The sequence below is a fragment of the Hyperoodon ampullatus genome (genome assembly GCF_949752795.1).
Source record: "Hyperoodon ampullatus genome assembly, chromosome: 1".
Classification (NCBI taxonomy): Eukaryota; Metazoa; Chordata; class Mammalia; order Artiodactyla; family Ziphiidae; genus Hyperoodon; species Hyperoodon ampullatus.
Window position 1 is genome coordinate 127,511,449 of NC_136914.1, and position 25,831 is coordinate 127,537,279.

Sequence of the window (25,831 nt, forward strand, 5' to 3'; positions counted from 1 at the left end):
GCTGAACCTCATAGTCTTTGACCATGGAGTTGATTTTCATGCTGTCTGTATTGCTTTCCCAGGGCTGTCATAAAAAATTACCACAAACTGGGTGGTTTAAAACAACGGAAATTTATTCTCTCACAGATCTGAAAGCTCGGAAGGGGAATCTATCTCTTGCCTCTCAACTTCTGGTGGTCGCCAGCAATTGTAAGTGTCCCTGGGCTTGTGGCCACTAACTCTAATCGCCGCCTCTATGGTCATGTGGCCTTCTTGTGTTTCTCTGTGTCTCTTCTCCTGCAAAGACACTATTTCCAAATAAGGTCACAGGTACGGTGGGTTAGGACTTTGGCATGTCTTTGGGGGAGACATAATTCAACCTCTGCTGCTATCCAAAGATGTTTAGCCAGGTGGGATAGCCAAAAGATTAATAATTACAAACGTTGTTAGTTGCTAACATGTGGAGGGACCTGGGCTAAGTATTGAGGACACAGGGCGAAGTAAGATCCTGCCCTTGACGAACCTTCAGGCCGACAGAGGAGGCAGACAGGTAAGACAATGATCAAGGAATATGAAAAGTGCAACAGTCAAGATATACGGGATGCAGAGGCTGCAGAAGGAGGGAAGTTTTTTTTACACTATAAGGCTCCTCTGGGACTTTCCTGGTGGCGCAGGAAATCTGCCTGCCAATGCAGGGGACATGGGTTCGATCCCTGGTCGGGGACGATCCCACATGCCGCAGAGCAACTAAGCCTGTGCACCACAGCTACTGAAGCCCGCGCACCTAGAGCCAGTGCTCCGCAACAAGAGAAGCCATCGCAATGAGAAGCCCACACACCTCAATGAAGAGCAGCCCCCACTGGCCACAACTAGAGAAAGCCTGCGCGCAGCAACAAAGACCCAATGCAGCCAAAATAAATTAATTAATTAAATAAAAAATAAAAATAAAAGCCCTTGCCTGCTGATTGGCAGTGAGTAGTTGGCCTTTGGACAGGAGTCCACCTTCTCCCCTGGTTGTTGACTCCTGAATAAAGCAACCTTTCCTTTATACCAACACCTGCCTCCCAAGTATCAGCTTTCAAGTGGCAAGCAGTTGGACCTGAGTGCAGCAATGTGATGTCATAAATCCAGAGGCCAATGTTTAGGGGGAGGTGGAAAATTCCAGTTCAATGGGGGCAGTATCGCTGCATAAGCTCATGCCAGTTCCCTACCAGAAGCCCACACATTGAATCAAAATTGCAGATAACCTGCCTCTTGGGCTCCTGCCTCCGGCATCCCACACAGGCTGGTTCCTGCCTCCCTTGCCACCTCGTTTCCCTTCCCTCACCTGCTAAGCCCTGCATGGGGCGCTTCTCATCCTTGGAACTTGGAAGCTCATTCCCCTCTCTCCCACTCTGTTCCCTCTGCCTGGAATGCTCGTTCCCTATCTTCTCCCAATTAAGAGCTCAGATTAAATGTCCTCTCCTCAGACGGGGCTTCCCGAACGACACCACGCCCCGCCAAAAAAAGAGCCCCCCAGACACCTCATATCTTATTGCCCTGTTTTGTTTTCTTATAATTATCCAAGCATTGTAGTGTGTTTTGTTTCCTTACTCTGGAGCACAAGCATCTTTAGGTCAGGAACTCTGTCTGGCTTGTTTGCCACCATAACCCTAGCTTAGTTTTTGGCACACTGGACACACCCAGTGATAATTTCTGAGTGAAAATGTCCGTGAGGGAAGGCAGTGTGTGAGAGCCAGGCTTAGGTCAAGGTTGCAAGCCGTGGCCTGGGGTTGGAAGTGGTCTCAGAATACTGCTAGCCTAGAGAACTTCCAGTGAGGATGGAAATGTTCTATGTCTGCATTGTCTGAAACAGTAGCCACATGTGGCTATGGAGCATGTGAACTCTGGCTAATGCAACTGCGGAACTTAATGTGAAATGTATTTAACTAATGCACATTTGAATTAAAATAGGCGCATGAGGCTAGTAGCTACTGTACTGGACAGTGTGGCTCTAGAGAGACCCAGGTGGGGCTCCCAAACACCCTCCAGGCTGGGTCCTCAACATCTAAGTGCCAGACGCCGGGTGGAGCGGGGAAAGCAGCGGTTGAGGCTTCAGTGGGAAGGCCCTCTAGGCTCTGAGTGTCCTGAGTGCCAACCCTATCGTGCTGACTGAACATGGGCTTCACGCCACTTCAGTAGGGGCCCATCCTCCCCATTACTTTCTAGGTCCTCAGCCAGACACTCCCCTGATGCCAAGCCTCCTTCAGTATTTAAACCCTTTGAATTGTTGGGTTTATGGTTTCCAACAATAAATTCTTTCATTGACTCATGCCTGTAACATTTGCCATGAAGAGCAAAGCTTTGGCCCTTTCTGTGTGCATCACATACAAAACCATATTGCATTGCATAACTCTTTCCCAATACCATTCTCAGCTGCCCACTACTTGATGTAGATTTACTACGGGGAAGGAGGTTGGTGCTTGTGGTCCTGGCAGAGCTGTGACAGGACCATACTTGGTACCAAATCATCACGGCCCATCCCAACCCAGTGACCTGGTGACTCCTTTCCAACCACTCTTCTGTGGATCCTGAACTGGTAAGGGAGTTAGTGGTGGTGGGAGAGAAAGGAGGAAGGGGATAAGGAGAGACAAGTGGCCAGAGTTTTGGAGGACACTTTAGTGTTAACAATGTGTTCAAATAATTGCAGTTACCAACAATGGCCAACAGAGCAAATGACTCAAAATGAGCAGGGAATGGGTGTGCCCAACAGGGTGGAGTGGGACAGATGTCAAAAGGACAAGAGTGGGAGGATGGGGACTGACGGCAGAGCCCCAGCAGAGGACAGCCAGATCATCGTTATCTGAGTTACCGAAAGAGCTCGCACCCTGCCCTACTGCTCACACCAGCTCCTGGCAGCTTTACCAGGAAGTAGCTAAGAAAACATGTGCAAAACAGAACTCCCTTTCTCTTCCCCCAAGTGGCTCCTCCTATGTCGGTCTCCATGGCATCTTTACCTACCCAGCAAACAACCCTGAGTAATGTGTGAACCCTTCTCTCCCCACCTCGCCACTGCCCAAAAAGTCATTATGTCCACCCAATTCCACCTAGAGATGTCCAAAGCACGTTCCCTGTCAAATGCACGTCAAGCAGTGTCCTAAAACCAGAGAGGGAACAGAATCCCCGGGATTCTTCTGCAGGAAGGTCCACTGGGAAGAGCGCCAGGGACCGTCGGAGGAAAGTCCCCCGTTTGCGCGCAGCCTCAGCGGCCTCTGCGCGCGGACGCGTCCTGCGTTTCCCGGGCGACGGGGCGGGCGGCGCGTTGAGATGACGTCAGGGGGCGGGGGAGGAGAACCGGGGCGGTGCGGACAGCAGGGCCTGTCTGCGGCTGCGCGAACTCCTCTTCGTCTGGGACTTCGGCCTCGGTCCTGGGGACAAGCGTTGAGCGCCTGCTGTGTGCGCTGGGCGGTGCGAGGACCCGCGAGCCGGAGGGCCTGGCGAGTTCCGAAGGTCCAGCCCGCCTTAGCCCGGGAGCGCGGGGGCGGCACGTGCAAAGGTCCGGGGGCAAACGTGTGTCCCGCGCGGGATTGCTGGGCGCAGAGTCTGCAAGGGCCGGCGGCCGGGCGGGTAACTGCGCGAGACGTTTTGAGGAGTTACGACATTGTCCCCTGAGGTCACCTAAAGGGAGAATGATCGGATCCGCATGTTAGGGCCATCTCTGAAATTGTCTGCAAGCGGCTATTGCCACAATAATGGCATGGACATTCCATGCCGGGAACTGCTCCAAGTGCCCCCGTGAATGGCAACAGCCTGCAGACTAGATACAGGACTAGCCTTACCGTGTTGTCATCACCCCCGAGAGGTGAAGTGACTGCCAAATTCGCCCGATGCGTAAGCTCTAGAGTTGGGATCTGACACCAGCTGTCTGGCTTCAGATCCTCGTGTGTAGCAGCTGAACCATCATGCAGTACTGTTGGTGACCTCAGGCGGCATTTTGCTGCTTAGGATCCTGGCATTTGGGGTGGGATATGCCTGATGACGGCGTTAAAACCGTGGACAATTTACTCCACTCTGACAAGCTACGGTTTCCTCACGTGGAAAGTGAGAGTACTGATTATACTGGGGTTGCCAGCACCATGGAGATCAACTATTCAGTCTCTGTTAGCAACGTGTGAGATGAACACACCCACCCACACGCAATGTTTGCTCAGTAATTGGAGGTTATTATGATAGATGTAATAGGAGCAATGAGAAACGAAAGGGTTCGGTTGGCATTGAAGAGGTGCAACGGGGGGTGGGGGGGAGGAAGGCTTGGAAACTAATTGGATTATGGGGCACAAGGGAGAGGGGAATTCCAGGATGACACTTGGGTTTATAGATCAACTAACCCTTGGGCCACTGGCAGCAAAGAACTGGCCCTGCAGGAGGACAGGTAGAGCCGGGGGCTGAGGGTGCGTTCTGTGCCGAACATTCAGAGTTTGAGGACCTCTGGAAATTGAGAGGAGAGGGGTGTCCAGGAAGCTGCCAATGAGCACATGGGGCTGGAGGTGTGGAGTTGGGAGCCCTTGGTGAATTAAGTCAATGTAAACGGATGAGATGATGCAGGGCGAGAGTGGCTGAGGCCCAGTCTGCCAGGAGACAGAAGAGGAGCTGCAGAGGGAGGAGAAGTGTGGTGTTCTGGACCAACCAAGGGATGGGGCCACCTGCAGGGAAGTCCAGAAAGGTACAAAGTTCCCTTGGACTTTGTAGCTTGCATTTGGGGGCACTTGGTCTCTGCCAAGAGCTGTGCCTTACTTTTTTTTTTTTTAATTTAACCTATTTATTGAGCTATAACTCACTGTACAATTCACCCATCTAAAGTGTACAGATCAGTGGTTTTCCCTATCCTGTATTCACAGAGTTGTGCAACCAACCCCACTGTTTAATTCCAGGACGTGTTCACTCCAAAAGAAACCTTGGACACATTAGTTGTCACAATCCTTATCTTCCCACCTCCCCAGCTCCTGGCAGCTGCTAACCTACTTTCTGTCTCTTTTTACCCTATCTGATCATTTCACTTAAATGGGATCATGCAGTCTGTTATCTTTCAAGTCTGACTTCTTTCACTCAGCATCATGTTTTCAAGGTTCGTCTACATTGTAGCATATGCCAGTACCTCCTTCCTTTTTGTGGCAAATAATATTTCATTGTATGGAGAGACTACATTTTATTGATGAACATATGGGTTCTTTCTACTTTTGGGTTATTATAAATGCTGCTATGAATATTCTTATACAAATTTTTGTGTGGATATTTATTTTCATTTCTCTTGGCTATATACCTAGAAGCAGAATTGCCGGGTCATGTGGTAGCAGTATACTTAAGCTTTTGAAAAATTACCAAATTTTCCAAAGCCACTGCACCATTTTACATTCCCACCAGAAATGTATAAGGGTTCCAGTTTCTCCGCATCCTCATCAACACTTGTTATTATCTATCTTTTTGATCCATGACCATCCTAGGGTATGCAAAGTGGTATCTTATTTTGGTTTTGATTTGCATTTCCCTGATGTCTAATGCTGTTGAGAGTCTTTTCATGAACTTGTTGGCCATTCGTATATCTTTGGAGAAATGTCTATTTGAGCCGTTTAAGTTGGGTTTTTTGGCTTTATTATTAAGTTTTAAGATTCTTCATGTAGCCTGGGTACAAGTCCCTTATCAATATATGACTTTTAGATCTCTTCCCCCATTCTCTGGGTTGTCATTTCACTTTTTAAAAAAAAAATTTATTGGAGTATAGTTGATTTGCAGTGTTGTGTTAGCTTCAGGTGTACAGCAAAGTGAATCAGTTATACATGTAGCCACTCTTTTTTTTTTTTTTAAAGATTCTTTTCCCATATAGGCCATTACAGAGTATTGAGTAGAGTTCCCTGTGCTATACAGCAGGTTCTTACTAGTTATCTATTTTATATATAGTAGTGTGTATGTGTCAGTCCCAACCTTCCAGTTTATCCCTCCCTCCCCCTTCCCCCCAGTAACCATAAGTTTGTTTTCTACATCCGTGGCTCTACTTCTGTTTTGTAAATAAGTTCATTTGTACCCTTTTTTTTAGATTCCACATAAATATCATCTGATATTTGTCTTTCTGTGTCTGACTTACTTCACTCAGTATGACAATCTCTAGGTCCTTCCACGTTGCTGCAAATGGCATTATTTTGTTCTTTTATATGGCTGAGTAATATTCCATTGTATATATGTACCACATCTTCTTTATCCATTCTTCTGTTGATGGACATTTAGGTTGCTTTCATGTCCTGGCTATTGTAAATAGTGCTGCAATGAACATTGGGGTGCGTGTATCTTTTTGAATTATGGTTTCTCCGGGTATATGCCCAGGAGTGGGATTCCTGGATCATATGCCAACTCTATATTTAGTTTTTTAAGGAACCTCCATACTGTTTTCCATAGTGGCTGTGATAGTGACCAGGGTTCTGGTCACGTCCCCAACCAATAGAAATTGATCCGAGGCCAGACAAGAAATTCAAACAAGGCTTTATTGGGACCCCTGCTGCAGCAGGGGGGAGCAAACAACAGGTTCCCTTGCTGGCTTGCTCCCTGAGGGGGTGCGAGCTGCTTCCTTATATGGGGTGAGGGTAGGGGTGTGTACAGGGGTCGAGCCGGAGGGGTGGCTTAGGAGGTTTGCCCACCCCTCAGGTGGGGTTGAGTGCAGGGGGCATGCTCAGGACCCTGCTTTTGCTCTCACCACCGTGCTTTTGCTCCCGGCTCTTCAGAAGTGGCATTTGAGTGTTTTGGTCTTTTGTATATTTTGTCCAGAATTTGCCCCAACTGCCCATGCACACAGTTATCTTTAGTCCCATATAGTTTCTTTGTCTTTTGTTGCTCAAGGAGAGGTGTGTCCATGTGCAAGCACTGCAGCAAAGGGTCCCAGGTCCCAGGCCTGTCTCAGCTGTACCAGTTTACATTCCTACCCACAGCGTAGGAGGGGTCCCTTTTCTCCACACCCTCTCCAGCATTTATTGTTTGTAGATTTTTTGATGACGGCCATTCTAACCGGTGTGATGTGATACCTCATTGTAGTTTTGATTTGCCACTTCTTGATGGTGTCCTTTGCAGCAAAACATTTTCATTTTGATGAAGTCCAATATGTATATTTTTTCTTATGTTGCTTGTGCTTTTGGTATCATCTCTAAGAAGGCTTTGCCTATCTTGAAATTATAAAAATTTACTCATATGTATTTCTAAGTTTATAGTTGTAGCTTTTACATTTAGATCTGTGATCCATTCTGAGTTAATTTTTGTGTATGTGTGTGGAAAGAGTTCAACTTCATTCCTTTGCATGTGATTATTCAGCTGCCCCAGCACCATTTGAGAAAAGACTGTTTTTCTCCGTAATTGTCTTGGCACCCTTCTCAAAAAGCAATTGACCCTACATGTTAAGGTTTATTGCTGGACTCTCAATCCTATTCCATTGATAAATATGTCTATCTTTATGCCAGTACCACAGTGTCTTCATTATTGTCACTTTGTAGCAAATTTTGAAATCAAGAAGAAGTGTGAACCTTCCAACTTTGTTTTTCAAGGTGTTTTTGTCTATTCTGAGTTCCTTATATTTCTATATGAATTTTAGGGTCAGCTTTTTAATTCTTGCAAACAAAGCCAGCTGGAATTTTGACTGGGATGACACTGAATCTGTAGATGAGTTGGGGAATATTGCTCTTTTAACAATATTAAGTCTTTTGATCCATGAACAAGGGTACAAGACTTCCGCCACCAGGGCAGTCTTATTTAGGTCTTAGATTTCTTTCAAAAATGTTTTATAGGCTTCCCTGGTGGCACAGTGGTTGAGAGTCCGCCTGCCGATGCAGGGGACACGGGTTCGTGCCCTGGTCCGGGAAGATCCCACATGCCGCGGAGCAGCTGGTCCTGTGAGCCATGGCCGCTGAGCCTGCGCGTCCGGAGCCTGTGCTCCGCAACGGGAGAGGCCACAACAGGGAGAGGCCCGTGTACTGCAAAAAAAAAAAAAAAAAAAAGTTTTATAGTTTTCAGAGTACAAGTTTTGCACTTCTTTTGTTGAATTTATTTCCAAGTATTTTATCATATTTAATGCTGTTGTTGATGGAATTGTTTTCTTAATTTCATTTTTGAGTTGTTCATTGCTAGTATATAGAAACCAGTTGACTTTTGCTTACTGATCTTGTACCCTGCAAACTGGCTGAACTGATTTATTAATTCTAATCATTTTTTGGAATTTCTATATACAAAGTCATGTCATCTGCAGATAGAGATAGGTTTCTAATCTGGATGCCTTTAATTTCATTTCTTGCCTAATTACATTGACTAGCACGTCCAGTATAGTGTTGACTAGAAGAATTAGTGGACATCCTTGTCTTGTTCCTGATCTTAGGGGAAAGGCATTCAGTCTTTCATATTTAAGTACAATGATAGCTATGGGGTTTTCGTAGATGCCTTTTATCAGGTTAAATAGCTTTTATCAAACTATTTCTAGTTAATTGAGTTTTTATCATGAAAGGGTGTTCAATTTTGTCAAATGCTTTTTCTGCAACTGTTGATATGACCATGTGTTTTTTGTCCTCTATTCTGTTGATATGGTGTATTACATGAATTGATTTTCAAATGTTGAATCAGCCTTACATTCCTAGTATAAATTTCACTTGGTCATGGTGTAGAATCTTTTTTGTATGTTGCTGGATTTAGTTTGCAAGATTTATTGAGGACTTTTGCTATATTCACGAGGGGTGTTGGTCTCTAGTTTTCTTGTGATGTCTTTGGTTTTGGTTTCAAGGGAATACTGGCTTAATGGAACACTTTACAGACATTTTCCTTCCTCTTTTTTTGTGGGGGGGGGGGAATGGGGGGAAGAGTTTGTAGATTACTGGTATTCTTCTTTAAATGTTTGGTAGAATTCACAACCGAAGGCCTCTGGCTTTTCTTTGTGTGTCGTTTATTGCTTCCTAATTCAATCTCTTTACTTGTTATAGGTCTATTCACATTTTCTATTTCTTCATGAGTCAGTTTGGGTAGATTGTGTCTTTTGAGGAATTTGTCCATTTTATGGAGTGTATCGGATTTGCTGGCATACAGTGAGTGGTTCATAGGATTCCCTTAGAATCCTTTTTATTTCTTTAAGGTCAGTAGTAATAGTCCCTCCTTGGTTCCTGAAGTTAGTAATTTGTGTTTTCCCTCTTTTTTAACTGGGTCAATCAAGCTAAAAGTTTGTCAATTTTGTCAGTCTTTTCAAAGAACCAACTTCTGTTTTTGTTGATTTTCTCTTTTCTATTCCATAATTTTGGCTCTAATCTTTTATCTTCTTCCTTTCTGCTTGCTCTAGGTTTAGTCTGTGCTTTTTTCCCAGCATCTTAAAGTAGTGCCTGAAGAGCTTGCCTTGGGGTCAGACTCTGGGTTCAGGTCCCTTCTCTACCACTTCTCAGCAGTGGGAGTTCCCAAAAGACAGCAAGCCTCTCTGAACTGGGGTTTTTGCATCTTTCGAGAGGGCCAGTAGTACTTAGCTCACAGTTTGGGGGGTGAAATAAGCAGTCTGTCGAGGCATCATCCCTGACACACAAGTGGGTGGTCAGATGTGCCCCTTCCCATCTTTTCCCCTGTCACACACACAGAAGACAGAGGTGCTTCACCAGTGAAGAGATCACTTTCCCATTGTGTATCAGCAACCTTGACCATCATACTCAGAGTCCGACCTCCTAGACTATTCTAATGTTTAACTAGAAGGATTTAAAGGTTCCCTTGGGCCTTAGAGAGTTGAGCTGGGGGTTCACTCCCAGGACTCTGCTCTCCTGGTGGCCCTCTAGGTCTGTGTTCACAAGCCTCTCTCGTCCCTGGCTTCATTGGCCCAGGCACTGTGGAAGAGGAGCCAGTCTGCTCAGAAAATTCCAGATCGAACCTTTGGTCAAGAGAGCTGGGTTGCTCTGTTAGTAGAAGCCAGACATTCCCCGTCCAGGCTCTGGGCGGGCATCCCCCATCCAGGCAGGCTCAAGGGGACCCTAGGGGTGTGGCCAGAGTGCAATGGCCAGCACTGGCTCGACTCCAGGGCAAAGGCTTCCTGGGCCGCCGGTCTGGATGGCCCGGCAGGGGCGAGGTGTCTTCAGGCCAGGCTGTAGCACACAGAGCCCTGGACCTTGGTGCTTCACAGCGCCGGCCCTGGGCTGCCCTTTGCCCCCGTCCAACGCCTCATCACCTTGGTTCAGGAATAGAAACGCGGAGCACTCACCTCCTCTCCGGGAGAATGGCCGTCAGCTCTGTGGTCCCCACTGGCTGTCCCTTCAGTCAGAGCTCATTTGCCCTTCACGTCCTGCTGCACACATGCCGTTGTTGGTGATGGTGTGAGTAGGACACAAGCTGACTTGGTTCATGTGTCTGTGCAGGTGGCGGGAGCGATGGCGCCCCTTGGGGAAGGGAGCGATGACCCCGTGCTGCCAGACCTGCCCCGGGGGCCCCTGCATGCAGCCCGCGCGCGCGCCTCCTTCCCCTGGAAGGAACTGGCGCTGTTCTGGGAAGGGCCGGACATGCTGCGCTTCAAGGTGAGGCTGGGCTAGGCGGCGCTGGGGGACCCTCACGGCCGGGCAGGGTCTGCTGGGTGGCTGGGTCCTTGGCAGAAAGGTGGGGCGGGCCCTCGGGGAATCATAGGGATCTGGGAATGAATGAACACAGACAGGTGGAGCTTCCTAAGCCTGGGGAAGGACTCTCTGTCCCTGCATTTCTGGGTTAGACTGCACGTCTGAGGCCATGAGACGTGGCCATGAGAAATCCACATAAGCCAGAGCATAGCGACATTCCATACTTTACCTCCAAATCAGCCATTCCATGCCCCCTGCGTTTCCAGAAAAACATCTTCTCGGCTCTGGAGAACGACCCCCTCTTCGCCCATCCACCCGGCAGTCTCTCGCTGGAGAAGTACCGGGAGCTGAACTTCCTGCGCTGCAAGCGGGTCTTCGAATACGACTTCCTCCGCGTGGAGGACTTGCTGGGGAGCCCGCAGAGGGTCCTGGCGCTGATCCAGTGCCTGGGCATGTACGACTGGTCCCTGGCCACCAAGTTCTTCCTGCACACGCTGGTGAGTCGGCCCCAGGAGAGGAGAGGAGAGGGATTCCCACTCTCACCCTGTGCCCCAGGGCCACGGCGGCTCTCTGTCCATGTGGACCTAAAACACTCAGCCCGTGAGAGGGAGACAGGTGCCTTTGTGGGTTCATGGTTGTCAGCATTTGCCTGCTTCTAAAGTTTTGGGAGATCTATGCGTTGGGGAAATATTCATTTAAAGAGATTTCTAGAAAATAAGATAGGAAACAAAAGCAGAGATGAGAATGTGTGGGCAGATCTTGTGACTTTTAGTGAGAAGGCCAATGTTTTTTCAGCCATTTATGCAAATATTTACGTGTTAAGTCCTTGGATAAAGTGCAGTGCTGTGAAGTTAAAGCCTCATAGGAACAGAAGCTTTGGGGCCTTTGCTTCATACCGAAAGAAAGAAAGAGAGAGAGAGAGAGAGAGAGAGAGAGAGAGAGAAAGAGAGAGGAGAGAGAGAGAGAGAGAGAGAGAGAGAGAGAGAGAGAGAGAAAGTAGGTCAAAGGTGAAGCCTGTGTTTCTGCCTCAAATACATGGGTAGAGCTGAACTTGAGAAGGCGGCCTCATCCACGTGCTGTGTGAAGGAAAGGTGGGCTCACTCTGCCCTTCCTGCACCCTCATCCCTCATCCAAGCCCCATCTCCTTGCTGTTCATGGACCCTCACAGTTCTGTGTAACTCACGTAAACTGCTTGGGACAAGGACCCAGGTCTCGCCACTCCACGAGCTCAAGGCTGTGTCTCAGGGGACCCTGGACCTTGGCCGCCAGTGCCCTTACCTCTGGGAACCTGATGACCTTGCTGTGGGATGCTGTGGTGCTCAGGGACCATGGTAGGGTGGGTGTGAAGTCCCAGGATGGCAGCACTCTTTAGCTTCCACCTTTTTACGTCATGATGTTATATTTTCAGACCTTTGGATCAGCGATCTACAACTCTGGTTCTGAAAGGCATTTCAAATATCTTCCAAAGATCTTCAATATGGAGGTCAGTTGAGGTTCGTGGTAAGTCGTGAGCTCACGTCCTGTTCCCTGTTCCCCTTAGAGGTTTGTGGAAGGGGCAGCTTGCAGCAGAGGGTAGGGATGCTCCTCTTATCTCATGATGTTTTTAGGCTTTTCACCACATAGCTAAGGCTGTTGTTTACCAAACTGGGGTGTGCCAGATCCCCAGCATTATAGGAATTTAGGTTTTTGTTATCGAGGTAAAGCCTTCCGTTCTCTTCTGCTGCCCGGGAGCCGTTCTTGCCGTCGTGCTGACTTAGCGAGGCCGCCGTCAGCTCATCCAACCTGCTGTTCTCACAGGCGGTGGCCAGCACGGCAGGATGGCTTAGTAAGGTCCCTGGTTGTTACATAGAAAATGGAGATTTGGGGCTTTGATGGGTGGTTTAGGCCGTAAGGGAAGGGCGTTGGCAGGGCCCCTCCACGAAGGGGACCCTCGCCTTACACCATTTTCTGTTTCCACATTAGATTTTTGGATGTTTTGCTCTGACTGAAGTGAGTCACGGGAGTAACACCAAGGCCATGCGGACGACCGCTCACTATGACCCCACCACTGAGGTACGTGATACCCGCCTGTCTGTCTCTGGGCTTCGAGCACATGAAACGTGGTGTTGTCATGTAATGAGACCAGGAAATCCGTCTTTTTACGTGAGTGCACGCTGAGATCTGTCAAGCAGAACACTGGAGATAAAGGCTGTGAGAGGTGAAACCCAGTCCCACCCAGAAATCTGTCCTGGTTTGCATTTGGGTGGCATTTGAATGTGGTGAAGGCACGAGCTATCATTGGGTAAAATGTATTTCTTTGTTTACCAGGTTTGGTGTTTGATTTGTAAACCGTTCGACTGCTCCTGCTTTGTAGAACAAACAGTAAAGAAGATTCTCTGTGACCCTTGTCCCTCTCTAGCTGTCTGTCTGCATCCCCTGCTTGTGGCCAGGCTCTTCCGGGCAGTGGCCCAGCCCCTCCGGTCCTGGCACTCCTCCTGCATTCGTGGATTCTCGTGGCACATGTCCGTGGGACCCCGGTGGTCCTTGCTGTCAGGGGGCACCTCTAGGAGGCGAGCCTGTGAGCAGATGGGGTCGTGGTGTGTGGGGCGGACGGCAGTGAGGGAGGTGGAGAGGACGGGACGTGCGGGGGATCTGTGACCTCTGCTGCTCGCATCCTGCAGCCCCTCTCCCAGCACTGGCGTCGGGCCCCTTTGCCCCCATGTCTCCCAGAGGTCCGCATCCTTCTGCCACTTTCTCACGGTTCTGGTGTCCTGGAACCCTTTGGCCTTCACCCACCCAGTTGGTCCTGTGGTTCGGCAGAGTCCTGTGTGGCAGAGTGAAGCCGTGTCCCGTGCATCTGCTCACCACGTGGCCAGTCATTCACGGGACAGCGCCGGCTGAGTGTGGGCTGTGTGCCTGCCGTGCTGCAGGCTGGGGGCTCAAGAGGATGAACCCGAGGAGCCCCCGGCAGAGCAGGGACAGTGGAGCAGTGGAGGGGGGTCACAGTGGGCGCCCCGCAGGCTGCCGGGTGGTGCCTGGAAGCAGAGCCGAGGGTCAGCCCCGCTCTCGGGGCCGAGAGCCGGCCGCGTGGCCTCTTGGGTTCTTACCCGTCATTTAAGCCACAACATACCTTTGTCTGAACCCAGGTCTTTCTGGCTCTCGGCCTTCTCTTTCCTCGGCTCCCACGCCCCTGGGCTCTCAGTGTAGGGGGGAAGGGGGGCTTCCAACTCTGGCACTGAGAGGTCAGTGCCTCTGTGGCCTGGTGGCCTGGGCGGAACGCGGACAGGCAGTTGTTTCTGACCCTGTTCCTCTTGGCGTTTGTCCTTAAGTGGAGATCGGTCAAGATTAGGATCCCCGAGCCTCCCACGGGCCACGGGTTGTGTTGGTCTAGACAACGGGTATTTGTTGAGCACCTACTGTGTGCTAGAAGCTGCAGTGAGGGCCTGGACTCACAGCGGTGAGCAGGCCGGTGGGACTCTTATGCTGGAGGGGAGATGCCGACCGTCACCGGCGTGGAGAAGCTGGATGTGCCAGGGCTGTGGAGACGCAGAGGGTGAGGAGAGAGTGTGGAGGGTGTCTGTGTACTATCTTGTGCAGTAGCACATGTAGAGTTTATAAAATCATACACACCGCCGGTTACAGAAGGAGATTCTCCCTGTGAGCCCTGCAAGAACAAGGAAAGCTGAACTGGAACTGGCCTCCAGGGGCCTCGGGAATTTATGCAGGAGGTGACACGCTCTCCTCTGCCCGCAGGCGCTGTCCGTCCAGTGACCAGGAGGCCCTCTCCTTGGAGTGGTTCAATCTTTCCCAGGCCCTCCAGTGGCCGCCTCCCCGGAGGCAGCCCCCAGCCCTGCTTTCCTCTTGCTCTCCTGTTCTGTCCTGCCTCCCCAAGGCCCCGGCTGTGTCCTCGGAGGACCTGTCCTCTCCTGTCTGCTCCTTCTTTAATTCCTGTGCTTGTCTGCCTTGTGCTCCTGGGCTTGTGGGGTGTCATCCCCCCATCATCTCTCCCAGCCTGTAGGTGGGAGAGACAGGGCGAGCAGAGGGACAGAACGTCGTGAATCAGAGGTGGATGAGGGGTCGGGCAGGCGTGAGGCAGAGGAGGGGACCCGTCCCTCGTCCCAAAGGCCATGTTCAGGGGAGGCTTGCTGGGAAGGTAAACGCTGTCGGGCGTTGGCAGCTTCCAAGGTATTTTGCGTATATTTTATTGTTCGACAGACTGGTCATCGTTTTCCACAGGAAGGTGCTTCTTTAAGTCATAAGACCTAGGATATGCTCTGTTTAAAGCAGGGCGACCTGTGCCATGCAGGAGATAACCTTCAGCCTGTTCTTGCTCTTGCCTCAAAAGATTTTGAACAGAGAAAATCGAGTGTGTCAAAGAGAGAAAGAAATTCCGTGTATTCCCCAGTCTCCAACTGTAACTTTAATTTTTTTCCCTCGTGCAGGAACTCATCATACATTCCCCTGATTTCGAAGCTGCCAAGTTCTGGGTTGGCAATATGGGCAAGACGGCTACGCACGCGGTGGTGTTTGCTCAGCTGTACACGCCGGAGGGCCAGTGCCACGGGCTGCACCCCTTTGTCGTGCAGGTAGGGGCAGGTTTTACCCAGGGGGTGTCTGGCCAGTGTGGAGACATTTTCATCACAGCTGGGGACGGGGTGCTTCTGGCATCTGGGGTCCAGACCAAGGGTTCCTTAAACACCCTGTAGTACACACGACAGCCCTGCTGCCAACCCCCGCCAGAAGCCTGATCAGCCCCAAATGTCAGCGTGCTGCTGCTGAGAAACCCTGAGCCCAGGATCATCTGGGGGAGAATCTCCATCCTCCTGGGGGTCACACTGGCATGGTGGGACACCTGTCCCCACCCCCCGGCTCTGGCAGCCAGTCTCAGGGGCTCCAGGAGTTCCAACGTGAAGTCTGACTTGGGGGCTTTCATGTAGCCCCTTCCTGGGTCACAGATGGAGCTTTGGCCATCGGGGGTGCCTGGGATGCCCGGCCTGTTTCCTGCTGCCAAGGGCGGCTGCAGTGTCCCTGGACTTGGAGCTCTGGGAGGTTCTCCAGGACCTTTCTATCTGGGCTGACTGGATACTGAATGACACCCTGCTTCCCCCACCCCCAGACCCATTCTGGTATTTTTTATTCTCAAAGACTTTTCTGATGGGGGCGATGCTCTCATGAGAGAAGAAAATCATCATTTTTTTAAAATTGAGCTGAAATTCATGTAACATGCAGTTAACCATTTTATTTATTTTTAAATTAAATTAAATTAATTTATTTTCTTGGCCTCGCTGTGTGGCTTGCGGGATCTTAGTTCTCTGACCAGGGATTGAACCCGGGCCCACGGCAGTGAAAGCACAGAGTCTGAACCACTGGACCACCAGGGAATTACCAAAATTAACCATTTTGAAGTGAACAATTTAGTGGCATTTAGGGAATTCACAATGTTGTATCTCTCTAGTTTCAGAGCGTTTCCTTTCTAGAAGAAACCCCGCACTCATTCAGCACTGCCTCCCTGCCACCCTCCCCAGCTCTGGCAGCCAGTGGTCTGCTTTCTGTCTCTATGCATCTGCCTCTTCTGGATGTTTCATATAAAACACATCATGCACTATGTGACCTTTTGTGTCTGACTTCTTTCTCTTCACGTGCTTTTGAAGTTCATCCATGTTGCAGCCTGTCCCAGAACCCCCTTCCTTTTCAAGCCTGAATGGTCCATTATGTGGATGGTCCACAGTTTGTGTATGCATTCGTCCTTTGATGGCTGTTGGGTGGTTTCACCTTTTGGCTGTTGGGAGTAATGTCACCGTCAACATTAATGAGCAGTGTCTGTTTGGACACCAGTCTTCAGTTCTTTGGGGTGTGTACCTAGGAGTGGAATTGCTGGGTCGTATGGTCATTCTGTGTTAAATTTTTTGTAGAATCCCATATTAGTTTCCACCATTTTACATCCCCACCTGCAATGCCGAGGGCTCCAGTTTCTTCACATCCTTACCAACACTTGTTATTTTCCTTTTTTTTCCCCATAACCACCCTAGTGGGTATGAAGCAGTATCTGGTTGTGATTTTGATTTGCATTTTCTTAATAACCAACGATGTGGAACATATTTTCCTGTGCCATTTGCTTATCTTCTTTGTCAAAATGTCTGTTCAAATCCTTTGCCCTGGGGAACCAAGCAGGGACTGAGAAAGCAAAGGCTGTTTGCTCAGAGCTGGCTGAGCCAGGGGTCCGCCTTCGTCATTGTGATTGGCAGAGACCCAGAAGCAGGCAGAGGAGAAAAGGGGGCTCAGGGGCCTCTGATGGGGCTGGACGCCTGGTTGGGGGGAGGGGATACCAGAAGAGGGAGGCATCCCAGGTGACTATTCAGGGGGCAGGTTGGACCTTCTGGGATTGGTCCTGAGTTGGAAGCAGGACAATGATTAGGGAGGCCATCAGTATGGATCGAGTCCTGGCCGATTGTCCAGGGGTGGCTGTTTGGCTTCCTGGCTTGTCACTAGAGACAGCAGTCTGCCCTCCTGCAGGTCCAACTCCCAGCAGCCTGGCTCCCGGGGCTGGTGGCTGCGGGCCGAGGGTCAGAGCCCTGTTTTCACACGTGGCCTGGTCATCGTCCAGTTGTAGTATGTTCAGACTCTCAGTTCATTTCTTAATCGAATTGTTTGTGATGTTTGGTGAGTCACAAGGGTTCTTTATATATTCTGCATACTAAGCCTTTTCAGATGGATGGTGTGCAAATATTTCCTCCTGTTCTACAATTATCTTCACTTTCTTGATAACATCCTCTGTGCGCAAGGGCTTGAATTTTGATGACGTCCAGTTGACCCATTTCCCTTTGGTGCTCATGTCCTTATTATTCAATTTGCAATGAACCCCTGCAGACCTTAGGTATTTTTTGATACCTAAGGCAATCATACACTGTTTCTGGAGTATAGATTTGTACCCGAAGTGAACTTCTTATGGAAATAGGACTTGAATGCAACGTCTTTCAGTGTCTCTGGTTCTTAGATTGTAGAGCCATGTTGTTCTGGATTCTGTTACACGTTGTGCTTTAAACACTCAGTACGATGTTGTGGCCCTTCATCTGACATATCCTCTATGTGTACTTAGTGCATATCCAGTGCAGGCTCGAGGGTGGCATGAATCCTGTCCTCGTGGAGTTTACCGTCTACTTAGAAAGAGAGGTTGAAATAAGTCATCACAAAACTATTTAATTAGAATGTGATATGTGCCATAGGTCATTAGCTGATAAATGGAGGAGTATAATTTTTTTATTGGAAAATTCAACAGGATTAGTTTAATACAGTGTAGTGGCTTACACTGTTTAGGTACCAATACTTCTTTTTCTTTAATTAAAAAAGTTTTGTGGGTTTTTTTATTGAGGTATACTTGATTTACAACGTTATATTAGTTTCACGTGTACAATACAGTGATTCAAAATTTTTATAGTTTTTACTCCATTTAAAGTTATTATTAAATATTGGCTATATTCCCTGTGCTATACAATGTATCCTTGTAGCTTATTTACTTTATACGTAGTAGTGTGTACCTACCAGAGGGCATAATTTATTGCAGGTTTGTTATATCATATCAGGTGGACATTCTCCAAATATTGTGGGAAATGTTATATGTAAATTGATACAATTAAATACTTTTGACAAGTGGAGACCATTAACTTAATTCCGGTTTTGACTTTAGTGAGCGTCCTTTCCTTGATTTGAGAGGTTAACATGAAGTTTGTAAGGACGATGTTATCATTTCTTTCTAGATGAACTGAAAACTGGCATTAGCAGTATTTTTCTGTTTGATTACTTGAAAATCACTAACTGTTTTTTATATCTCTTCTCCTCTCCATCTTTTTTTGTTTTGTTTTGGTTTTGGGTTTTTTTGTTGTTTTTTTTTTTTTTTGCAGTACACGGGCCTCTCACTGTTGTGGCCTCTCCCGCTGTGGAGCACAGGCTCCAGACGCGCAGGCTCAGCGGCCATGGCTCACGGGCCCAGCCGCTCCGTGGCACGTGGGATCCCCCCGGACCAGGGCACGAACCCATGTCCCCTGCATCGGCAGGCGGACTCTCAACCACGGCGCCACCAGGGAAGCCCTCCATCTTTTTTTTAAAACTATTTTTTTCTATTTCATAAGGATTTCAAGAGTTTTTATCTGAATCTTTACTGAGCCTTATTGTTTGTCGCTAGCCTTCAATTTTATTTTATCAGTATTATAAAGTTCAACTAAATTAGCTAACTGTTCCACTGAAAGAAAGAAAAACTAGCAATTCATACAAATAGCTAAATTTCTAATAGTACAAATTCAGTAGTTCTTTAACACGGATTTTTTTTCAGCCTTCGTGCCGTTGACATTCGGGGCTGGATAATTCCATGCTGCGGGACCCCCCTGTGCACTGTAGGCTGTTTAGCAGCATCGCTGGCCTCTACCCACTAGATGCCTGTAGTACCCGCCACTTAGGACAACCAAAAATATCAGCAGACGTCGGCAAATGACACTGGGAGGGGAGGGTGGCGTAATCACGCCTGGTAGGAATCACTAAAAGTCTTTGAGAACGAAACTCCATACTGTCCGCTTAGAGCGCACGAAGCGAGGACCAGTCAGCTAGCTGTCTCTGTGTGTGTTAGTAAGTATATTTACTGGAAACTCATTTGGGGGAGCAGAGATTTACAAAAATAATCCACAGCAAGTATGTGCACAACCATTCTGTCATTTCATTAAAAGCCAGTGGAAAGTCCTCCATCTAAAATGTGACTGGGAAATGCCTGGCATCCTCCAGGCAGCGCGTACTAATCAGCTCCTCCGTCAGTGTCCTGGGGCCACCATAACCAAACAAAGCACCACACACTGGGGGCCTGAAACCACAGAAATTTACTCTCCACAGTCTGGAGGCCAGAGGTCTGAAATCAAGGTGTCAGAAAGGCCACACGCCCCCCGGAGGCTCCATGGGAGTGTCCTTCCTGTCTCTTCCAGCTTCTGGTGACCCCAGAGTTCCTGGGCTGTGGCCGCTTCCCTCCCGTCTCTGCCTCCGTCTGCACGTGGCCCCCTTCTCTCCATGCCCTCTCCTCCCCTGACGCTTGGAGGACAGCAGTCATTGGATTCAGGGCCCACCCAGGTAACCCAAGAGTGACCTCATCTCCAGATCCTTAATTATATCTGCAAGGACCCTGTCTCCCAACAAGGTCACATATTTGGAGGACACTTTAACCCACGGCAGCTACAGAGGGAGCCTGTGGCTCGGTCACTGGGGGTTTCGAACATTTTCATCTTGATTTTCGTGTGGTCGTAAGAGTTGCCATCTGTGGTTTGTGCAGATTCGGGACCCGAAGACCCTTCTTCCCATGCCAGGGGTGATGGTTGGCGACATCGGAAGGAAGCTTGGACAGAACGGTCTGGACAATGGGTGAGTGCGCACCTTGTACTTGACAGTCACTCCTCCAGGGGTCGTTCCTCAAGGCTGCCTGCTCAGTACGTCCTACCTGTGAGCCCACCGGGTCCCTCAGTGCTGTCCCCGTACCCTCCCAGACGCCTGCGGGATGCGCCTCACCTCTGCAGTTGAGATCATGTTAGAAAGGGCCGGGTCCTGTTTGTACTCCAACCTCAGGAGACATAAGTGGCCCCAAGTGCAGAGCACACAAACTTCTCCCCGGCAGGTGGCCGCTCCAGCTCTCAGGCCAGGCTCAGGCTGGACACCCGTATCCCGTGGGGCCTCAGCCTGTGACCCGGGCCTGCTCCCCATCCTGGAGCTCAGGCACCCAACAGGTGTCCACGCTGGTTCTGGAGATAGAGCCGGGTTCCGGGTAGCGGGGGCAGAGTGGTCTGAGATGAGACCTGGGCTTGGGGAGCTGGAGGGGGGCGGGTGGGCAGGGGAGCCACGTCAGGAAGGGACTTGGAGTCTCCCTGAGGGATTCCAGGGCTCATTCATGGCATGAGTTTTAGAATCAGACAGATCTGGGTTCAAATCCTGGGTCCACCTCTGCCTCTTTGTGTTATCTTGACCAGCTTTCTTGGCCGTCTCCTCGTCTGTAAGGTGGGCATGATGTCCCCAAGCCGGACCCTCGCGTAGCCCTGCCTGGGGGCCAGGCATGGTCTTACCGACCTTTGCTACCTGTCAGTGCTCCCCTCACCTGCGCCTGTGGGCGGGACTCACATGCCGTCTCCCGGAAAGCCTGGCTGAGATGCTTTGTGCCCCTCTGTTCTCTTGAGATGCTTTCTACCTGGGGAACAAGCACAGCCGGGGGTTCCTTAGTCGTGTACCTCACGCTGCGTCTCGGGAACATTTGCATACCTGCTGCTTCATTGCGGGGGGCACAGAACAGAGGAACCCACCTCGCCGTAGTTTAAGCCCGCTGGTTATCCTGACCCCGGTCATTTTGAATGTAAATCAGGAGGCAGCTCATCTCCGAGATAGAAGCTGGGCCAGGTGGTCTCCCACCACCCTAAGTGTGGAGAAACCTCCTTTCAGCTGTCCCCCCTCCCCAAAGGTAGGGGAGCTGGGGGCATGGAGAGTGTCTCAAACCTCTGCTTGGACCCTCAGAACAGGTGGGGCCCCAGCCTGTACCAGAGAGGGCGGGAGAACCATCGATTTTCACTCTGTGTAGCTGGAGGAGAAAACGGAAGGATGTTGCTAAAAAGTGAAACCAGAAACACGCACACACAGCCTTTCTAACCTATACCTGTCTAGAGCTTTGAGTGCGTCTCTCGCTGACCTGTGAAAAGAGCCTGTTAATTAACGCTGGAGCCTGGGGTGGGGAGAGGAGGGTGTCAGTTCCCTTCCATCACTGCTTTGTGCGGGGTGCATGGGGCCCCCCCGGCAGGGACGGGTCATGTGGCCTGTGGTCCTTGGGGCAGGGGAAGCTCTGCAGCCCTCAGAGCAAGGCCGCCACGCGGCTTGGTGTGTTTGAGAAGATGGACCCGATCTGGCCGAGGGGAGGCAGCATCAAGGAGGACCATGCCGGAGGTGGAGGTGGAAGGCCCCGTCTTGCTCTGGACCCTGAGCACGAGCATCCTTTTATTAGATCCACGCGTCCCATTGTGGGACCCGGAAAATGCGTGTATGGTGACTCCATCTGTGGAAGGGTCTGTGCTCACATGTAAGGCCGGGCAGGTGTATCTCCAAGCGCCTGGCGGTGGGAAATGACCCTCCAGCTGTGAACAAGTGCTGCCGGGTCACTGCTGTCCAAGGAAGGCCTTGGGTGAGGTCACAGATCTCCAGTCCCCGTTCATTTGGTTTTACAAGTTACAACCTTTAACACTGTTTTGGGACATCCGTGAAAAACTCTGCCCTTGGTCCTCCCAAATCAAGTCCCGTTTTATTTATTTATTATTTTTTTAATTTTTATTTTTTAACATCTTTATTGGAGTATAATTGCTTTACAATGGTGTGTTAGTTTCGTTTTAGAGACTGTTAGTCCCGTTTTAGAGACTATTTGTTTCTTATTGCGATGGTCCCAGGGAGTCACGCCAACGTAGCAAAGGCCCTCCTAAATAAACATGTCATGTCAGAAGGGCAAAGCTCTTCTGAGACTCAGCAGTGCCAGCCCGGGTGCCACCAGGGGGCAGCATGGTGACTACCCTGAAGCTGGCTCAGAGCGGCCCCCCCAAACCAGAGTCGCCGTTCCCACGGGGCCACTTGCAGGCCGGCAGACAGGACGTGGAAGCAGCCGTACCCGGTCCCTGAGCCTTTGAAGGTTCAGTGGTGCCTGGGGTCCCTCAGCCCCTGGGCTGGGGCTGGGATGTGGGCCAGGGGCGGTGACGCAGGCAGTGTCCACCCCGCCAGAAACGCAGCTGTCCCCGCCAGCTTCGGGGCGCACGCCCAGCAGAGGGCGTGCGGGTCTGAATCCCTGGCTTTCCTTGCTTGCCTGCCACTTGCAGAGCAGTGTCGGGATTGAGTGATCTTTGTCCGAGATCTTTTATTTTGAAAAAGTCGTTAACAGTTCATAGGTAGGTCACAAGAATTCGCGAGTCTGTGGGAAGACTGTCTAGAAATCAGAGGCAGATGTAAATTGCACGGATTACTTTTAGCCAAATAACTCTAAAAGCAAATCAGTAAAGATCCTTCAAGTGAACTGTTGAGCCTCACCTTCGAGGTGGGCTGCAGGGCATCCTCACAGTTGCTCAGAGGTGAGGCGGGGAAACATCTCCAGAGCGGCTGGGAGGACGTCCCATGAGGCTCTGGGGCCCAGGTGGGGCTGGGGCAGCAGTGAGAGGCCCCAGGAGCAAGGAGGCCACTGGGACGTGGAACGGGAGGCCCAGGAGGAAGGGGGTGCAGGGCCTGGGGGCAGGGCCTGCCGCCCGCCAGCTCCCCAGCCCTGCCGTATGCTCACACTCTCGTGTCACACGCACACCCCATATCAGATACGACCTATGCGGCCCCCCGCCCCCCTGCCCTCTGGGGACACTGGGGATTTGGACCAGGCTGGCCAGCATCGACTGTTTCTGGAACAGCCTTTGCCACATGGCAGTGCTCAAAAGAGAATGTGTAAAATTTTGATTTCAGTTAAACTCCAGTGAATATTTTTGCAACTATAAATATATTCAGCCTTGTTCCATCCCCTTGTGGCAGGGAAGGGTGACGATTTTCCACTCCTTAAAAAGGGCGCTTTGAGTTGACAACATCAGACTTGGAAAAGCATTCCTTGCCTTTCAAGTGACGAGCGGGACCAGACCAGGGACTGAGGCCGGGTGTTCTAGAGACGTGGGTCTCTGAACCCCCAAAGGCTCCCGGGGCCAGTCAGAGCTGCCCCACAAAGGCCCTGACGAGTGGCTCCCTCCAGGCAGTGCTTTCGGATGCTTGGGCCGGGCCTGCGTTTCACATGCCGGAGGGAGACCCTGGCCTGGATGCTGGTGGGGGCCTGGTGGCCTCACGTGCAGAAATCCTAGTTGCTTCCGAAGGAATTTGGGAGGGGCCCCTCCAGCCGCCCCACGCCCAGCCCCGGGTCTCAGCTCTTCCCCAGGTGCACTGGCTGTGTCACCCCTCAGGGCTGCCCCGGGACTCGGGGTTCTGTGCCGGTGCACCAGCACCCTAAGGACGATGTCTCGCCGCTGTTGATTCATCCCCAGCACTTATTACATGTCTGCTAGGTGCCAGGCATGTGGCCCCCTTATAACAGGGTCACTAACTGCCACCGAGAAGCAAGTGGCTCAGTGGGCAATGTGGCCAGGACCGCCATCTAATGGTGCTGTGGGACCCCTGGGTGCTCACCTCGGGGCAGGGGTGGGAATCATGGCAGGCATCTTGGAGGAGGTGGCAGCGCTCTGAGGGCCGTCAGCCCAGAGGCCAGGAGAGGGCCTGGACGGCTTGACGGTCACAGGCAGATGTGACCCAGCTGAGGGCTGCGGGCTACGAGGAGGCCGGTGCTGTTGCAGCAGCTGACAGGGGTCCCGCTGGAGGGCTTACCACGTTTTCCTACGGGTTTAGATTCTGTTGGTCCCAGGGATCCAAGATTCTCATGCCGGGTGTGACCATTCCGGGCTGAAGTTTGGAGAGGCCTCTGCTCCCGTGTGCGGGACAGGGGAACGAGGTGGGGTCTGGAAAGGGCCGAGGGGGAGACTGTTGCAGGAAATGGGACAAGAAGAGGCACAGACCATCAAGACACAGCTCCGGGTAGGAGTAAGCACCGTGGCTTGGGACGGTGCCTGGGGAGCCACGCAGCCTGGGATCCAAGGAGGAGCTGGGGGGTGGTACGCGGAGCTGCCCCCCTTCTCCGCAGGGCACTGCTCTTCTTCCCAGAACTGCTTCCTGTGGTTCAGTAAAAGAATGTTCCGTGTGACATCGAAACTGCTTAGAAATCAGATAAGGTGCTGTCGGAACTATTGATATTTTAAGATGGTTTGGGTTTTTTTGCACAGTGCCTGTACCACCCGTTACTTCGCATAACCTTGTTCCCTGCACTATCATGAGATAGATTTTCCTTCCTGACAACCACAGAAAACACCGTCGATTACTGACACACACGTGATCCCCAGGGATGCGTGTGCACGCGTGTTCTCAGCTGCTCAGGGGAGCTGACTCGCCTGCCTCTGGAGCCCTAATGGGATGGTGCGGTTCTCCTGTTTGACTCGGGACGTTTAAAACCTCAGTTTGCTGACTTTGTCACTCCGTGTGTGGACCCTGGTGTGGGATTCAAGTGTGAGAACCGGAGATTCTCATCTTTACGAAAACGGTCCCGCCTTTTCTGCTGAATGACCGGTCCCGGGTGTTCTGGCCGCAGTGAGCGAGGACATTTCCTCCCAGCGTGTAGTGTAGCAGGAGCCCGCGTGCAGCCCTGAGGCCCGAGCGCCGGGGTTGGGGGGTCGGGGGGCTGGCCTCCATCATTACCAACAGACGGCCGCTTTATCTCACGCAGAGCCCATCACTCACTCCACCTTTTGCTTACGCCTGCTTTTTTGGATAGAAAAATTTGTTGAAATGTCCTGTCTACTGGTGCCTTCTCTCTCATGCGTTTTTGTTGTGTTTTGTTTTGTTTTGTTGGGTTTGTTTTTTGTTTTTTTTTTGGTCTTTGGGGGATTATGTCACCTTTTGAGCTGTCCATTGCTTTTTTTTTTTTTTTTTTTAATTCTTTTTGCGGTACACGGGCCTCTCACTGTTGTGGCCTCTCCCATTGTGGAGCACAGGCTCCGGACGCACAGGCTCAGCGGCCATGGCTCACGGGCCCAGCCCCTCCGTGGCATGTGGGATCTTCCGGGACCGGGGCACGAACCCATGTCCCCTGCATTGGCAGGTGGACTCTAAACCACTGCACCACCAGGGAAGCCCTGTCCTTTGCTTTTATTTGACTGAGTTTCAGGAGGGAGAGGAGATAAGCCCCGGAGGCCGACCCCAGTTTAACCAGAAGCGCTGTGTCTCCACACAGATTTGCCATGTTCCACAAGGTCAGGATTCCTCGCCAGGACCTGCTGAACCGCTCAGGAGATATCACCCCCGAGGGCACCTACGTCACCCATGTTAAGGTACAGCTGCCTCCAGGCCCACAGGACACCCACCCCCTGTGCTCAGATGGGGAGAGTCACCAGAGGAGCCCGTGGCCCATGCAAACGTGTCTAGGATCAGGTCCCAGTGCCGCCAACAGGGATGGGAGTGCTTGGGTCGGCCACACCCCCAGGGCCCCGAGCACGATGACCTCCCCACACCCCACCCCTGCCAGCCCCCCGGCATTTCAGTCAGGGAGGTTGCCCCCGCCAGTGCCGTTTCCCACCAGGGGCTTAAGAGTGAAGGGTCGCCTGGTGGGCTATGCACCAACAGGGGTGACAGTGTCCTCTGGTGTCTGGGGCTGACCACGCCCCTAAGTTCATTGAGTGTAGACATGCAGT

The 25,831-nt window shown here is 50.9% G+C and overlaps 1 protein-coding gene across 1 annotated transcript in view; it reads left to right on the plus strand.

Annotated features, from left to right (window-relative positions):
* Positions 1 to 3,993: 3,993 nt before the first annotated feature.
* Positions 3,994 to 25,831, plus strand: part of ACOX3 (acyl-CoA oxidase 3, pristanoyl) — a gene marked incomplete at both ends in the record, with an annotated part of 47,109 nt that continues 25,271 nt past the window's right edge. The window contains 8 exons of the mRNA XM_079709249.1: positions 3,994 to 4,059; positions 10,359 to 10,514; positions 10,817 to 11,047; positions 11,959 to 12,033; positions 12,513 to 12,602; positions 14,972 to 15,115; positions 19,834 to 19,922; positions 25,375 to 25,471. Coding sequence (XP_079565375.1) covers positions 3,994 to 4,059; positions 10,359 to 10,514; positions 10,817 to 11,047; positions 11,959 to 12,033; positions 12,513 to 12,602; positions 14,972 to 15,115; positions 19,834 to 19,922; positions 25,375 to 25,471 — 948 coding nt within the window. The remainder of the gene's footprint in view (positions 4,060 to 10,358; positions 10,515 to 10,816; positions 11,048 to 11,958; positions 12,034 to 12,512; positions 12,603 to 14,971; positions 15,116 to 19,833; positions 19,923 to 25,374; positions 25,472 to 25,831) is intronic.